This window comes from Varanus komodoensis, unplaced genomic scaffold (assembly GCF_004798865.1).
Source record: "Varanus komodoensis strain SLA01 unplaced genomic scaffold, ASM479886v1 scaffold25, whole genome shotgun sequence".
Classification (NCBI taxonomy): Eukaryota; Metazoa; Chordata; class Lepidosauria; order Squamata; family Varanidae; genus Varanus; species Varanus komodoensis.
The window spans coordinates 9778314-9796619 of NW_025335661.1; the positions used below are offsets into that span (position 1 = coordinate 9778314).

At 38.6% G+C, this 18306-nt stretch overlaps 2 protein-coding genes across 6 annotated transcripts in view; one reads left to right on the top strand and one right to left on the bottom strand.

Annotated features, from left to right (window-relative positions):
* Positions 1-16525, top strand: part of PLS1 (plastin 1) — a 55032-nt gene extending 38507 nt beyond the window's left edge. The window contains exons 11-16 of the mRNA XM_044432794.1: positions 6580-6658; positions 8505-8619; positions 9376-9509; positions 11282-11405; positions 13106-13230; positions 14866-16525. Coding sequence (XP_044288729.1) covers positions 6580-6658; positions 8505-8619; positions 9376-9509; positions 11282-11405; positions 13106-13230; positions 14866-15001 — 713 coding nt within the window. The 3' untranslated portion in view covers positions 15002-16525. The remainder of the gene's footprint in view (positions 1-6579; positions 6659-8504; positions 8620-9375; positions 9510-11281; positions 11406-13105; positions 13231-14865) is intronic.
* The window catches only part of PCOLCE2 (procollagen C-endopeptidase enhancer 2), a 102073-nt gene that overhangs the window by 30672 nt on the left and 53095 nt on the right, over positions 1-18306 (bottom strand). For 2 of the 5 annotated variants that reach the window (XR_006414978.1, XR_006414977.1), the window contains exons 7-8: positions 16919-16999; positions 4878-5006 (exon numbers count right to left, since the gene is read on the bottom strand). The gene's annotated coding sequence lies outside the window, so the exon portion shown is untranslated. Of the gene's footprint in view, positions 1-3336; positions 3376-4877; positions 5007-13944; positions 13992-16918; positions 17000-18306 lie in introns of those variants that run through there. The other 3 variants (XR_006414979.1, XR_006414981.1, XR_006414980.1) reach the window with 3 other exon arrangements.

Here is an 18306-nt window from a genome sequence, read left to right on the forward strand (position 1 = left end):
GGGGCAATTTAGATAAGAAAATTGGTATGGAAGGGCTCCTCTCCCAGAATGGTTCAAGACCATCTTGCTATTTTGAACTAAAACAGGGGTATCTTTCAGCATCAAACCTAACTGGACTGCAAAATGTCATTGCTGCTCTTTCAAATATTATTATATAACTAGTGAACATGTTCATGCTTTGGTAATTGCCTCTCGGGTAAGCTGTCATTTTCTGAAAATATATAATTTTCCATTTTTCTTCATGAAACACAGATTTGACCCCCGCTAATGTAGGTACTGTATTTAGTATTTTTCTTTGGCCTGTAACTGTGTTTATCTTGAGACTTCTGATTTCACCTCCCTTTCCTATTACTATTATGACCACTTTCCTTCTAATTATCCTCCTGTAGTGGTATTGCTATCTTTCTTATGCCATCTTAATATGCCATCAATAGAAGAAAAATGTTAGTAAGTCCAATCAAAGACCCCATATAAATGCCAGCTGGACTTCTTCTTGCATTTAGGAGCCATGAATCGGTATCTCGCAAGACTTTGGACATACAAGTGTGTCAACAGTGAGCATTTACTGGTGTCAGCTGCAATAGCAGCAACAGTTTTCATCTGCAGCTGTGGTGTCTCTTTCCCTCTCTCAAATGACTTAAGCTCTAATATACTGTAGCTTCTGGTGGCATCCAGATATGTACTTTCACAAATGGAAAATTATTTTTGCCAATACCTCGTCCCCCTGCATTTCCTATGCTGTTTGGGGGACCCCCTCCCCCACTTTGGAGCAGCTATTCAGGGGGCTCAGAGAGTGACAGTGAAATGGAGAAATCTGCAAAAATTGCTACTCCCTTTATCCAGTGCTAGCAAGTATCAATCTGAGCCAGTAAAATAACATATTTATTAAATTATTTATAGAAGCATTTATCATTTCCCTTTCAGCCTGCTTAAGTGTCCTCAAGGCAGTTCACAAAAATCAAATGCAGTCTTCATATGTAAAAATGGGAACCATAAAACCACTTTAAAAATTAAAGTAAGAAAACAGTAGCCCACAAAGATAAACCCATTGAAAAGCTGATGAAATAAAAATGTTTTGATGGTCTGCCAGTAATCAAGGGGTCTGGTAAACTTCATTCAGGAAAGAATCACACAAACAGGTTTTTGCCACAGGAGAACACAGAACAGAGCCTCAATTGATGACTGTAACTAGTGGGCAGGTTCCTGCAGGAGGAAGCAATATATGGGGATTGGGCCTGCTTCTCCCAAAATAGCACTTCAAGCTATTGATTGCTGACTCTAAATGTGAGCTAGAGGAAGAGGAGGAGAGGTTGGAAAGTGTTACTGAAATGTCAAAGTTAAGAAGTTGCAAGATTTGCCAAGCAGCTGGTAAGAACTAGACCACCTCTTGTTTGTGAGGAGAAACTGTCAACCACAGAGAGTCATAGGAGGTGTGAGATCATCAGCCCAGTGGTTTTTTTAAACAAATCAAATGAAAGGGCCAATTAAATAATGTCCAGTGTGTTCCTACTGTCTAGCCTGCAAGTAGCACAAACCTCCCTGAAGGAGGAGCCATCCCTTTTGGAGGGAAAGAAAGGAGGGGTTTTTTTTTGCTTGGGATCATATTCTGATATGGGCAAGAGCTAACTCCACAAATTAGAGGGATTACCTTGATAGATGCTAGTTGTTAACAACATTTATATTGCTCACTTTGTATTGTGAAACAAGCCTAGCTCAGTAGAAAACTGCATTTAGAAGTCTTTTACCTTGATCTGCTGGAAAGGGAAAAGGGGAAAGATGTATTTATGATGGTTCCCTTCAGTTAGTCTGGTGTCAAACTATTTAAGATTTTATAGATAATATCCAGCATCTTGATTTTATTTATACTTTTATTATATTTATTTCCTATATTTTACCTGCAAGGGACCTGCAAAGAACCTAAGATTGTTTACATAATCCTCCCATTCTCTCCAGTTTATCTTCACAACAACCCTGTAGGCTAGGTTGAAAGTCAGTGACTGGCCCAAAGTCACGCAGTGAGCTTCATGGCTGACTGGGAACTAGAACCTGGATATCCTAAGCCCCAGTCCAAGCAGTAAAACACATTGGCTCTCAAAACTGGGCTTACAGACTAACAGAAAGCCAATGCAGATAACATAAAGTTTTGGATAATATATGCTGAAAAGGAGATTCAACAGCATTCTGGCTGCTGCATTTTTTACCAGTTGAGATCTCCAAATACTTTCCAAGAACAGCGCGACATAGAATGTTTTGCAGTTATCTAATCTGGAGAGGACTGTGAACATATGTAACTGTTCCCGTTCTGCATTCTCCAAGATTTGAATTCCTCTGGTCTAGATTGTTACTTTGGGTATGTCTTATGTAATAGTACAAAAGTTGTTATTTTCCAAGACATGGAGGATTCTACTGTAAGCTCTTTTTCTTTTGTAAATTTGAATAAGAAATGATCACATAGATGATGAACATAGTCCTCATGGCTGTATAGAATATGAGCAGCCACAGGGAGAGAATAGTCCATGTTCTATTGGTCATGTGACTATTTAGCATCAACTTGTGATTTCCCCATCTAACTACATAGAAATTGATTGGAAGCTATTACTGATCATGGTATTTATTGTTCTAGTGTGTTTTACTATTGAAGAGCGAAGATTTGTTTCTTCACAAAGAAAAAAAAATGTTCTCGGGCCTTTTTCCCCTATAGAATGATTGTAGAATATGTTAAGGACAAGCATTTTCTTTATTGAAATTAAATTGTACCCAGCATTTTGCTGTCTTGAGAAAGGGAGGCAGAGATATCTTCTTGATTAGTTGCTTATGATGTCTCTTCCATATTCTCTCCACGTGACACATTGCTGCATAACATTGTGGTCATAGAAGAGACATGCCAGAGGGCAAGTTGTTATATATATATATATATATATATATATATATATATATATATATATATGGCCCAATTTCTGTGTATTTTCCATTATGTATTTATGCTGCCACATAAAATATAGTGCATGTTTCCAGAAGGTAAATTTTGAACAATGGACAAGAATATGCATGTGTATTGGGGGAGGGGGTAGTAATGAAAAGATGGCTGGTTTTCAGCCATCCGAAAAGCTTTACAATTCTAATGTGCTTTTATAACAAAGAATCTTGTTTAGAGTGGCATATTAAATACAGTGTGTTATTTTTAGTTACACAGTTTCTTTTACTCAGAATTGCATTCTTTCAACTTGCATGCTATTCTTCTCATACGCTTAGAGTGGATTTTTCTGGTCTTTATTCAGCATGCAGTTTTAATTCTTTGTGTGAGTTGCTGAATATTTCCTTTAACTTCTGACAGTCTTTTTGTAATAAGCTTTCCTGGAACCGTTTGCTAGTTGTCTTTGAAATGTTCAAAATATATTTTGGTTAGAGATTGTTTCAGATAACAAACATAAATAGTCTTAGTCACTGACTCCAAGAACATTTATGGTCCAAATTTAAGTAACGTTTTTCTCAGTGAAGGAAATTTCTGAATGAATTACTTTGCTTGAACAGAACAAACCAACCATGACAAAATAATTTTATACATATCTTCTTAAATCAAATGCATATGCCTTTACATTAAAAATTCCCTTCTTTGGTTTATTGGTCACAATGTCAAACTGTAAATATGCTGAAAACTATAACAAAAGTATAACTCCAAGGTGAATTATTTAAACATTAAATTTCCACACATTCATATGTCATTAATATAGGCTACAATCCTATACCCTTTTACTTGGCAGTAAGCACCATTGAACTCAGTGAGCTTTACTTTAGTAGACACATATACTAACAAGCATGGATAAGAGAAAAGATAAAGAGAAAATAGCTGCAGTTTAGTGGGTGAGTGCAAGATAGTAGGTGAGTGATTTTGTTTGGGTTTACGTGCGGGCTGAACAATCATGGTGGAGCCACATGCCAGCAGCAGGAGAGTCCTGCCCACTTTTGGTATGGTCTTGCCCATTGCTGGCATAGAACCCCTGACATGGTTGCTCAGAATCAAGTTGACCAAGAAAAGTTTCTCCATTCCTGTCCAGGGAAAGCCATACTCCCCTTCCCAGTAAAGCCATATTCCTCTTCCTACTCATATTGCAAAATCAGGTGGTAAGAATCTTGAGCTGATAGCATGAGCTGAAACAGTTCAGAAAGAGGGAGGAGCATTGCTTATTAATACTTTCCCAGGGCTGGTCTTCGCATGATGCTGGGTGAAGTTCCTTCATCAAGTAGCAAGCTGGGTGGAACACTGTACTGCACTGCCTTCCCCACCAGAAGGGCTCGCCCACAATGCTCGACGCTTGCAGCAGATGATCTGGAAAGCTTCTCCAGTTGCTCTCCTGCCATGGCATTTGATCTGTGAGAGTACTCAGTGCAGTTCTCCCATCCATTCTCTGTCTCCCTTATTAGGCACGCTGTCTATTTTTGCCACTGTTGTGTTGGCTTTATGGAGGGCCAGGCATCTGGAAGAAGTTTCTGTGGGGCTCTCACAAGACCTAGGTGAGGTCTCGCAAGAGCACCAGAGCACCTTTTTCCAGGTGTGTGGCTTTTCACAGAGCTGATGCAGTGATGGAAAGAGGAAGAGGAGTGCATGACAGGGAAGAGGGAAATGTTTTTGCAGTGGCAGCAGCAGGAAGGGGTGCAGTATAGTGGTGGGAATATAAGGTTGAGGTGACATGTATTTTCTCCTACTTCTGGCCATAAGAGAGCTTGCACTGGGATGCTGTTCACCCTTGTGATAATATTATTGTTCTAGAAATTGCATGTTAGTGAGAGGGTTGCTAGTTCAGTTGTGCTCATTTTCTATCCATGGGAAGATATGTTTGTATTTCACTTAGAGGAGCCTTAAAATTGCAATTCCTTACCTGCTGTCTGAAATAGTAACATCCATTCTTTCACTTCTCAAGACAACTGTGTCATCCCAACCTCACCATGTTGCATGTGTTGACCCAGGCATAGATATTCTCACCAGGAAGTCTTTTAATCAGTTACTGCTGGATAAAATAATAAGGACAGTTACGTTTTGTGGAAACCAAAAATTACATGATTTCATCCATAGCAGAATTTCCCTGGATTATGGCCAGGTCACAGTAAGTCTAGAGTCTCCATCATGGTACCTGCTAGACACCTTGTCCCTCCTTATTTTTATTTTGTTTCTTAAGATTTTTTTCCAGCTGGTTGCCTGGTGTGCTGTAAGCTTTGTCCTCCAGCATTATGTTTGTTTGGGTTTCAAGGAGCAGTTTTATGTTTTGGAGCTCTTCCTCCTCATCCTTGTACTTAGGTTCTTCAGCAAGTCATTTTTCTTTTATTCTTACCAGTTTGCTTCTGAAAAAAGAGTGTTTTGTGACTGACCATACCCATCATGGTAGCTATTTCTCTTGCCACTCTTTTGTGGCAGCCATTTTGTGAGAGGACCAAAAATTCTAAAAATTCTCAATTCTAGAATTCTCAAAATTCTAAATATTTCCACAAACCCATAAAGGTTGGCTACCTGTGCATCAGTTTTGGCTGACAAGAGAACAGCTAGAAACTGTTGATATAAGCTTGTCTTCTGTTTCTGTTTAACCATTTATGTATGATTTGTTGTGCCTTTGAGGAATATTTAATAGTCAAGTAGCATTGTCATGTTTACTGTGAGGTCCTGCTGGAAAATTGGATGTTGTGAAAGGAAGTTAGGTAGCTTTACTATATCATGGTGGCATCTAGGTAGTATAGTTTTCCTAAATCTGTGACATTTAAATACAGGTGTAAATATAACCTTAACTTGGTATTGATCAGCTTAGTTGGTAAAAAGAGTAGTTAAGCCAAGAGAAACAGAGAAACAGAGCGAGTCAGAAGGGGTCTCCCGGGCCATCTAATCTGACCCCAGCTGGCTCTGCTCATGACATGCCTACTATGTGCATGTCCAGCCTGTCCTTGAAGATTCTCACTGATGGGGCTTCAGCCACTTCCTGTGGAAGCCCATTCTATACACTCGGGATCTTAACTGTCAGGAAGTACTTCCTGGCATAAAAGAGTTGGCATTGTATAGAAGATTAAGTACTGGTTTTGTACTTGAAAGTCCTAGGTTCACATATCCTTAGTGTGCAGCCCATTGAATAGTCTTGAACAATTCTCTCTCAACTGAAGTTAATGGTTATTATAATGCAGGAGTGGGAGAAGGATTACCCCATATATATTGTCCTAAGCTTCTCATAGTAGGTTTGGTGTACAAACAGGTTTTCTTTTTTTCCTTATTTTAATGTATTGCATTCTCATGAATGGCACATCTCCAATAGTATAATGTATTTTTCTTTTGTGTATTCATGCCTCTGGATCCTCACTATGTATGATAAGGAACTGATTTTTGATAAGACAAAGATTCTGTGCTTCATGATGCCTCTTTTATTTGTACCCAGCCATCTAGAGTTTACCAGAGTTTATTAAGCCAGAAGAAATCATTCCTCAGGCAAAGATACATTACTGTTGCTGACATACATTACTTTTATATGCTTCAGCTAGTGGCATGTATTCAATATCAAATGCTGAAATATGTATGCTAACAAATTCTGTACCTTTTTGCTATAGGAGAAAGTAAGGAAGAGAGAACATTTAGAAACTGGATGAATTCTTTGGGTGTAAACCCTTATATTAACCATTTGTACAGGTAATGTTTTCATTCTGGACTTAGTCTGGCAATTTAATGATTGATGGTGCAACCCTTGCTCATTAAAGTCCAATGAAAAACATCAATTCATTTCAGTGGGATTAAAGATTGTTTCTTTATGTCCAGGTCTACACCAGCCATGATGTACCATCTTATCACAGCACCATATCTATCTCCCCAAAGGTTTTGCTAGACAGCTAGGGCCAGGCATACAGGACATTCATTCATTCATTCATTCATTCATTTATTTATACAACTTATATGCCGCCCCATCGCATGAGCCTCGTGCTCATTTATATCTGTGCAGCTTTAGAAGTAATTTCTAGGATTTATTTATATTTCACAGGAGGCAAAGCCAGCCAATTAATTGCTTATCAGAATTTTCTTGTGTAAGATAAATCAATTAATTGGTACCTTGACCTAGATCACCATAAGCCAACAGAGAAAAGTTTTCTTCTAATCTCAATTGCCATGCAAGACAATTTGTGTGAGTCTCTGTGTGTCAAGGGAGCAGGGAAGTGGGTTGCAGCATGTAGGAAGAGGAAAGTTACTTTGTCCATTTTCAGCTGTAATCTCCCTTGAAAACTGCTCCCTTCCATTGACACAAATGCACAGTTGGGGCTCTGTGGAATAGATCCAGGCCCCCTGTTTGGGTTCAGGGCTCCAGGGCAATAATGTTAAGGAAAATTGAAGGAAGAAGACCAGGAAGACCAATTCTGAGATGGATTGATTCCATAAAGGAAGCCACAGCCTTGAGTTTACAAGAGCAGAGCAGGGCTGTGAAAGACACAATGAGTTGGAGAGCATTCATTCCTAAGGTTGCCATAAGTTGGAGAGGACTTGATGGTACATAACAATAAGAACAAATGATTTAAAGCAACAGAAACAAACAAACAAAAAAGTGGTAGGGTGAAGAATAGGAGGATCATAAAGAGCACATCTTAGATGTCAGGTAAACCTCTCTGGGAAGCTCATGTCAGAACTGGGGTGCCACAACATAATAGGCCTCTTCTTAGTAACTATCTCACTTCCCTTGGCAGGGTTTCCTAGAGAAGGACCACTAAGTGTTCAGGAAGGTATATATGGGATAACACAGTCCTTCAGAACCCCAGTGATAATGCTGGATCCAAGAGCATCCCCAAACTACCAACCTGTTCTGGAAGGGATTGCTAAACAGACAGACTGAATATCACTCATCCAGGCAGACAAACCATCCACTAACAGTACATCTGTCTTGTTTGATTGAGTCAGTTTATTGGCCCCCACCCAGTCTATTACTGCACCCAGGCAGTGATTCAGAGCAGCCACCAGTTCACCTGAATTTGACAAAAAATATAACAATAACATCCCAGCCCATACCTCCAGCAGCTTCATGTAGATGTTGAACAGGATGGGGGATAGAATAGAGCCCTTTAGAACCCCTTAGCATAGCAGCCAAGGCAGAGCAATAATATTCCAGCACCGCCTTCTGGAATTAGCCATCCAAGTGTGAGTGGAACTCTCAATCCAGACAGCCTATCCAAAAGGATTCTTTAGTAGATGGTATCAAAAGCTACTGTTAGGTGCAAGAGAATCAGCAGGTTTTCTCTCCCAGCAGAGATAATGCAGCAGGGCAACCAATGGAACTAGATAATCTGTTTTAGTCAAGTGTTCTTTTAGTTGACTGGCAACCATTCATTTAAGCACCTTGCCTGGGAAGGGAATATTGACAGCCTCGACTAAGTATTTCAGTTGGTAGATGGTCTCTCTGCAGCAGACTCCACCCCAGAATATAGTGACATTACTCAGAGAACAGGTGATTTTGATATGTAAATGTAATTTTTTTCTCTCCTTGTACTCTGACCAGTGACCTTGCTGATGCTTTAGTAATCTTCCAGCTCTATGAAATGATCCGTGTACCAGTACAATGGAACCATGTCAACAAACCACCTTATCCTGTACTAGGGGGTAACATGAAAAAGGTTGGTAAATGATTCTATGTTAGACTATGCCATGCTCATTTAAAGATGTGCTTAACTTGCATAAAAGGAGTTCATAGTCTTAGATTATTAATCCTTGCTTAAGATAACATATGATTAGGGCTAGAAATCTTGAAAATTAACCAAGTGTAGTATCTTGGTTAGAATCTTGGAGCACAGCAAATTAGGAAGCATGGCATGTTGGGCCAGGGGATGAAGCATGGGTACCAAATGGTGGAGTATAAAAGTATCAGTGTGCACAAAGTCTGTTATGACCCAGCCATCGGGTCTTCCAGTGTGCAGCAAAGAATTCTGATGATGAGGCATAGACGCTCTCAGACAGAAGACATAGCCCTGCCATGGTCATTTGACACAAGTGCAAGAGTCCTGGCAGAACTTCCATGTGCCCAGCCTCTGAGAAGTCTCAGGCTATCAAATCAGTTGACTGATCTCCCTGCTGAACCAACATTTCCCTATTATCTTAGTACAAGAAAGTTCTAGCTCCAGAATATGCCTAGATATGGTGCAGTAACCAAAGAATAAAAATAAACGAATAAGATAAGTTTGACACAACCAAATTATGGTTTGTCCAGAAATGCTTTATTACTATATATGTGCAGATTAAACATACCACACTGTTTGTATAGGTGGCCCTTGTCCTTCTGTTGTGGTTGATTTGCCTTTTTCAAAACATCATTTTAATAAGTTAGGTTGCAGTTACCTGTAGTTCCTGAATCTAAATAGCATTTGTCCTTTTAGATTGAAAATTGTAACTATGCAGTGGAACTGGGGAAGACAAAGGCAAGATTCTCCTTGGTTGGTATTGGTGGACAGGATCTCAATGAAGGCAATCCAACATTGACCTTGGCACTGGTGTGGCAGTTAATGAGAAGGTAAGGATTAACCAAAGCTTACAAAACACAATGGCTTTCCAAATCAAGATATCACCTTCACTTGTTTGCAACCAGGTTACACATTTCATTTATAAAATCATTCATTCCCAGGTTTTCCTTATTCCAAGACTTCAAATGTATAATTTAGACACCTGTTCTTTTCTAAAGGTAAATGTGCAATACAACCCTATCAGTATTAAGCCCAGAAGGACTTTTTCCCTAGTACAGGCATCCGCAACACAGCACCTGATTAAGAAAACAAATATATATGGTAATACTACTTGCAACACTGGGGAAATGTGGATTTCAGATGGACAGTGCATAGTTATCACTGTGATAAATAAAAACAGCAGTATATATTTGGAATGCTTTTATGTCCAGCAAGATATTGTAAGGTTATGAAAATGGTCAGAGTAATAGATTATGAAAGTAGTTTAAAGGACAAATCCAGTGGTTCTTAAAAGAAACGAACGACCCTGTACAACTTAGAAAAGAACAGGAAAGGTACATCCATGAACCTCTAAGAAGATACCAACTTAAGCCTGTTGGGGCATTGTGCATCACTGCCAGACTTGCAACTGCAGATACCTGTGCAGCTCCAATGAAAGCTTTCATGAGGAGAGCACACACATGCTGCCACCACTGCCACTTTCCCTGGCCACTACAGCATATGGCTCCCACCTCTGCATGTGTCTGTCACATCTGCCTCTTTTTCTGCCAACCTGCCCACTGACCACATCTGTCTCTACCTGTTGCATTCATCTTCCTTACCAGCCCTGTCCATCATGTCCTCTTACGTCCCTGCCACCCATGTGTGTCTCCCACCTTTTCCCACTTCACCTGGCCCATTCACCTATTTGACATCACATTTCACAGTGCATCCTCTACCCCACTGCAGCTCTCTGAAAAACCACATGTGCTAGAAAAGTGGGTGGTGTGGCAAGACCAAATGCCTTGCTCTGAGCAGAAATTTCTAGGGGTAAAGTTTGGCTCTGAAAAAATATCCTTCCATTATGTTTGGCTCTGAGAAAAGACCCCTCAGAGCCTGATGTTGCCTGATGTTCTAGCTGTCTGTCTGTAGAACCATGGTGGCTGCCTTGTTGTTATGGTTGTTGTTGTTATTTCCAATTTGGCTCTTCAGGAAGCTTGCCTGAAGCTTCCTGGCCACTTGCTCTAGGCGGATCTATAGAGCAGGTGGTTGTGGCTGCAACAGCAGCAATGGGCTAAGGCTGGGACATGTGGCAGCAATAGTGTATATAGGCCTGCAACAGTGGCTGGTTTTCCTGGTGGCGGAGGGAATATACAATTTGCTGTTCCTTCTGCTGTACCAATTGAGGCCTTGTGAGAGGTCCAGCTCTGTGCCCATGGAAGTTAAAATAGCTGAAGGATTTGAAGCAGAGAATTTATAAACAGATAAAACTCTGGCCCTTCATGTTGCCTCTTTGCACCAAATTACTATCTCCAGTTCGCATTGCTTGTTAAAAATGTGCATGGGGGTTCTGTACTAGTCCTGGGGAAGAATATATGTCACAGTTCCCTATGGCTAAGACTAGCAATGCTTGGCCTCCATTAGACATTCTCTGATGACATGTAAAACTGTGACTTATTTTTATTACACTGTAAGTTATTCTACTCCTGTTCCCAGTGCATCTACAACCCCTACAAATTTCCTCATTTGCAGACAGTTGAATTATTGTAATAACTACTAGGAGAATATTACAGAATGTTGTCATTCCTGACCAGTTGCAAATACTGTGTCCTTTCTATTGCAGGTACACTTTGAATGTACTATCAGACCTTGGAGAGGGTGAAAAAGTAAATGATGAAATTATTATTAAATGGGTGAATCAAACTCTTGCAAATGCTAATAAAAATACTTCCATAACTAGCTTCAAGGTAATGTTGACACTATCCAAACAGTGAAAATGAATTAATCCATTACAGATTTATTGCAGATATTTTGCATTAGTACTTCTTTAAATGGCCTGTAAGTGGGTTAGGGTTTGATCAGATTACCATTTTAATATATTTTAATGCACAGCAATTTGCATATTAGACCTTAAATGGATCCTTAGATCCTTGTATTTTTTTCTGTTTAAATAGAGGGAAAACTTATTTAGAACATAGAATTTGAGCACATTGATAGAGTTCAAGAAGCAAACTTGAAACCTTTCAGGGTGGCTTTTGAAGAACTAAGTAAATATTTATCCCATCTTGTGATAGCAGTGAGATTTGGGGCACTTGCAATATGGTGTTGTATTCAAAATAGTAAAAGATATATACATTTAACAGAATGTGATCTGGTTCTTCCACAAAACACAAGATAGTAAAAAACAAAAATAGATTAGAGCATTTTACTTCATAAAAATATCAACATTTCCATAAGATCTTAATATTTACTGAATAGCAGAGAATAAAATAATAGATAATTTTCCAATGGCAGATTTAGTTTTTCTTATAAAGTAATCTAAACTCATTAAAAACAATGCAGACTGGTAAAGACTTTATTTCTACTAATTTTTGTAGAATTTCTATGTGTAAATTGCAATAAATCATACAGAAACAAAATTAGCTGGTATATTCAGAGAGAGTACATTGTGCTATAAGACAAAAGAAATTGGGAGCCCCACATGTTCACTTTTCAATGAAAAAATAGTTACAAACTCTTGGGCTTTCTTTTTGTAGTACCCTCAGAATTTCTCTGTTCCATATTCCAAAAAGAAAAAAAAGGCTACAGTCCTTAAAAACATCCTCTTGCATAATCTCCATGGGCTTCAAACAAGTATAGTATTCTGAAGATCAGTCTATTCAGCAGTGAAAGTAGAGGTGTCAAATAAAAATTTCAGGACCATTTAACCCTAATTTAGAAATTGTTATCTTGGCACTGGAACATACTAACTGATAGAATGATGAACTAATATGTTCCACCATGATTAGTACTAGAAAAGGACTTTACTTTTTTTTAAAGCTAGGTTTAAGTGCATAGTGTGCATGGTAGCAAATAGGCTATAAACAAATCCGGAAATCATACTGTCCATCTGCCAGGAAGAACAGCATGCTGAGACTCTCAAGGAATGGAGCTAATTACTAATTCTGTGGGACCTCCTGCTGATTTCTTGATGTCATGGACTAGACTGCCCATCTGCTTTAGTTATTGAAAGGAGGTGACTACAGCAGTAGCACCTGCTATTTTGAGGCAAAGAGAGAGTGCATTTCAGTATCCTAGTAACAAAATGCAGAGCTCAGAGGCAAGTTCAAAGTAGCATTGGGATTGTAGGAATAAGTAGATTATGACATTTATAAACAAGCAAAGGAAAATTTGATCAGAAAGAAAATACAAACATATGAAATGTCATTCTGGTAGATTTCAAAAGCCTCTTGATAATAATAAATACAATTGGGTACTTTGATGGTTTTTACTGACACAGGTATGAGTTTATGCTCATTCATGGTCATAAATCCACATAAGGAAGGACAAGCAAAGGGTTTATATATCAATGAGAGAGTAGATAAAAGGGTGATATCTGGTAAAATATTGGTGAGTATTAAGAAAAAAATATTTTTCATTGGTGAAATGTTTGCATTTCTTCTTTCAGGACAAATCTATTAGCACCAGTTTACCTGTATTAGATTTAATAGATGCCATTGCACCAAATGCAATCCGTGCAGAAATGGTTAAGAGGGAAGATCTTACAGAAGCAGACAAACTGAATAATGCTAAGTAAGTCCTTAATAAACAAGAAAGGAATCAAACACTGTTTATTCCTTTATTAAACACAGTAGTGCTTGCTCATTCCAGCCTCTTCCAGAGGGATTATTGTGTTAACAGCAGAAACAAGAAACTGTCCAATGCCACTTTAAAGAGTAACATTTTTCTGGTCCACAATTTCATGAGTTAGAACCTCTGTACTGAATATATACCAGGCTCATCTGCCTGCTTTTCAACTAATACTATATGCATCTAACAAAGTGCACTCTGTGAAAGTTCAACATGTCATCTGGCAACTGAGGGCCCTTAATGGGGATGCATTCAATGCCTAGATGGCAACCTGCTTTTGCAAGTGATTTTCATTTGCTGAATCAGAGTTCAGATGTTATACACATTAACCCAGCATGATTTACATCTGCAAATTATATTGGAATTGTGCTGATCCCAAGTACCTTGTTGGTAGTCCAAAGGTGAGCTAGAAGGATTCACATGTGTACAATCTAGCAGTCAGTTCTCTCTTCAATGTAATGCTACAACTCTAAATCAGTCATGCAGGAAACTGCATAGTGACACAGCCTTATCGGCTATTGAAATGTTGACAACAATAAAGCTTAGCCATTTTGAGGTTCAGTTTGTCTCCCATACTTTTGTATCTACAGTAAACCACTAGGACAAGCAGTGTAAGGTGATTAGTTTCAGTGTTATTAGTATGCTGATGATACCCACCCCTATCTCTCTTTTTCATCAAATCCAGATGAGATGATGAGTTGCTTCTGTAAATGAGCATCCTTGATTAGGAATGATCTGAATAAGGATGAATAAAAACTTACACTATTTTTTTATAATATCCTGTGATCTTTCTGATTTATGAGTTGTGATTCCATACAGTGTACTGCTTTGGAAGTTTTATATTGAAAGTTGATGTAAAAACCTATAGTAAATAAATAAAGTAAGGACACAGCCTAAACTGGATGCCCATAATCCTCCACCCTCAGGGGATTACAGGCATTGTATACAGGGCAGGAAGAACTCTGAGGTGAAGGTTGCCTTCACTCCCCTTCAGCCCTGTAAAGCATTTTGATAGCAAATCTCAGGTGTCTATGTTTAATGTTTCAAAGAGGGAAGAAAGGAGGCTGAGGCACTGCCAGGAATGCCTCTTCCCCTCTCCACTTCCAAAAGCCCTTCTCCAAGGTCATTCTTCTGACTATGAGGAAGCAGTAGGCTGCAAGAGGGGAAGGAGGATCCGAGCACAGATTCAGCCTCATAACTGGAAATCCAAAAATCCTTTGGCTGTCACTGTTGATACAGTACAGTAACCATAAAATTGTGCTTTAAGATAGTTTACTAAATTTAGTCATCTGTATGGCTGTACAGCCATATATTGTTAAGCAATATATATTTAAAGAAAATTTGGCCTTGTTACTGTATGGTCTGTACAAGAATTTGCTTCCGAGTGTTGAAGGGATTCTCCAGAACAGAATAGGCATAGAGGTCTCCGGTGATTGGGGGATTGCTGAAAATGGATGCTCTGACCCATCTATTAATGTAAAACTATCATTGGATACAACCCAATGTAATAAAGTTATTGTGTTTTATCAGTTAGATGGTGCTAAATGAATAAAATGTGTATTCTTTTCTCTCTCCAAGATATGCAATTTCAGTAGCTCGGAAAATTGGTGCTTGTATATATGCCCTACCAGATGACTTGGTAGAGGTGAAGCCAAGAATGGTTATGACAGTGTTCGCATGCTTGATGGCAAGAGGCCTGAACAAAATAAAATAAAGAAGACTTTTTCATATTTTTTGCCACGATAAACACAATGAATGCCTCATTGTTTACAGACTAATGAAATTTAGTAGCTGTAAAACAGAGATAATTTATATATACAAATATGGAGATGTATAGAGAGATTATTTAAAAATTATTGTTTATATTTAAGGTTTCATCAGAAGATTTTTATATCAGTAATTTATGAGCTAACATTACTACCATAATGCAATCATCATGATTAAAGTTACTACAATTATATAGCCTTTTTAAGTATTTATAATTTATGCTGTTTTCTTAATTCCTGGGTGGGAAACCTCCCATGGGCTACAAATTCCATTGTCTTTTACCAATGACTATACTGGCTAGGACCCATGGGAATTGTAGGCCAAAGCATCCAGAGGGCTACAATTGCCTGACCCTTAGGACAAAGCTATCAAGATTAAAATGCTATTTTAGGAGCTGTTGTGAAGTTAAGATTTTGTTCCTTTGTGAATGTGGATACATGAAACACCTTGAAAATCTGTTAGCATTCCAGATAGATTATGTTCACCAAAAGATCATTGTCTTTGTCTTTATTTCAAGGAACTGTCTGAATTTATATTGCATTTTGGCTGCAATCCCTATAGCACTGAATGGGATTCATTTTTGAGTTTTGAAATTTTCACTATAAATTGCTGTAGCAGCTAAAGATGTTTAATTTTAAGGCTAATTTCATTTGCTGGAATTGCAAGGTAATGAAACTTGTTAATGTTTTGAGGCTGTTTTGGTTCAACTGTATTACTGTACTTGGAAATTGCTGTAGTGCAACCTGTCCCCTGATCATATTTAAAATACTGAAGATGAGATGTGGGGTTGAAAGTTCCCTTGTTTAACATTTCCTACCATGCTTTTCCTGCTGGTTTAAATCATAGTTAACTATTATGGCATAACCTGAGTTGCACATGATTAATGCTAACCAAGATAATCAGGATTTATAAACCTGACTTTAAAGCTGGCTTCCCAAGGGGCTATAGCTGATTATAAGCCTTAATGGTGGATATACTGAGGAAAGGATGAGGTAAATTTACTCTAGAAAGGAGCAAGCATATGATTGCTCCTTTTGACCCTTCTCTTTAAGCATGGTCAAGGCATGGGATGCACTATATATACTGGGCCCTGAATAGTAGGTTTGTTTATCCAATGGTAACTTATTTGACATGTCCTTCAATAACTCAAAAAGGGCATTTGTACTGATGCTATGATATACATATACCATACATATGGTAGTATGTGAGTTCTGTTAAATTTATGGAGCATGCTATCCAATTTATGACAGTGCTTAGGAGAGGTGGGATGGTGTATCTACATAGTTGTGCCAGTGTAACTGCAGTTTTGTTGGAATAATGGTGCTTTATGCTTTTATTCTATAGCCTCTCAATATATGTTGACTATAGCATTCTGCCCTTAGGGTACAATCCTGTGCATGTTTAGGCAGGCTGGGGAATGCTAAGAGTTGTAGGACTTCTTGCTATTTAAACATGCGTAGGATTGTTCCCTTAGTCCAGGGGTCTCAAACTCAACTTACCTGGGGGCCACTGGAAGTAGAGTCTGGGTGAGGCTGGGCCGCATCAAGTATTCCACCACCGTGGTGGGGGTGGGCCGCTCATCCCGCGGCCAGCCTAGATGCCGCCAGCACTTTGAAGGCCGCAGGGCCCCTCCCCTGTGCCCCACCCGTCCCGGCAATTGGCCTGCGGGCCGCGAGTTTGAGACCCCTGCCTTAGTCATTTAAGGCACAATCCTATGCACAAATTCTATGCATGCTGTAGGGCTTTTTTCTGCCTAAACATGCACAGGATTGCACCCTTAATCAATTAAAATATAACTCATTAATTCAACTAAATTTTTAGAATTGGTTTGAAACACCGGTATTAGATAGAACTTGGTACTTACTTAAATGGATTGTTTTAAATCTGTATGTCTCCTGTTGTCAGGATTGTTCAGTAGAGATACTTGTAATATCTTTAGTGTTTGCTAAAGAAAAATAAGCATATTGTTATGATTTGTAGTCTAGAATAAAATTAAACACAAGTATAACAACGGTAATAAGAAAAACAAAGAATATGTATGTAGTAAACCTTGCAATGAGCCTTGCATTAAAAATGTTATATTAAAAAGCAATAAAGAGAAAGGAGAGTTCACTTCTGGGCCTCTCTTTAAATGCAATGTGTTTTCTTGTACATACTTTTAATGTGTATTCATTTTCTGTTCCCATTTTTCCCCTACAGGTGTTTTGATTCTTTCCCAAATGATACTATTTGACTCTTCCAGTATAAAGAATATATTGTAGATTTAGAGTGTGATCCAAAGCATTCCATGCTTGATGCATGTAAGCTTTACAGTATGGAGGTGTAAGTGCATCCAGTGTAGGGTGAACATATGGCAGCATTGTCTAGCACCCTGCATTTTATGTAGTCAGACATTTTTAGCTGACTAGATGAAGCACCATGGAGTAGGAGGGAAGGTGATTGGTGCTTCATATGGATATGGAATATGCCATCAACTCCAGCTCCTTACACTCCCTGCTTACATGGCATGCCCCTTTACTCTTCTCCAAAGCTGATTTTTGATCTCAGAAAAGAAGCTGAAACAGTTCTTTCTGCTCCAGCTATGAGTGGGGCAAGGCAGGAGCTTCTCGTTCAGAAACCTATAGAATTGCATCTTTAGATGTACTTTTGAATACGTGATAATGTAAACCACATAGAGAGCTCTGGCTATTGGGTGATACAGAAAGGCAGTAAAACAAACAAACAGGGAAACTGCATTAACCTAGATACTTGACTCAGAAGACTCATAAAATAAGACTCAGATCTCAGAACGAATCCAGGTTAATCCAGTTTGTATCCTGCTTTACCTGGATACAATGTGTGTATGTGTGTATACTTATATAAATGTTTTGAGCATTCATATTTTCTATTGCTGATTTTCTTGGAAAAGTGAATTTATTCAAGTGCTAAACCTAGATGAATAAAAACAAAAAACAAAACAGAGCACTGATCCATAATTAAGACAAAAAGCACATCTTAAAACTTTTCAAGTGAGCTTCTTTAAGTAATAAGAAATGGAAATATAGTTCAACTATAAAGAGAAGTTGCAAGTCTAACTGTGATACATTATGGCAATACTGCAGAAAAGAATGCTCTTTCCAAGTTGTAAAGATCCCAGCGACCCCAGAGCCTTCCACAAATAAATCAGTGCAAGATTGGACTGGTTGGTGTGGAATATATATAGGAAGTTGCCTCATAATGATCAGTCAGCCCCATTGGTCTATCAAACTCAGT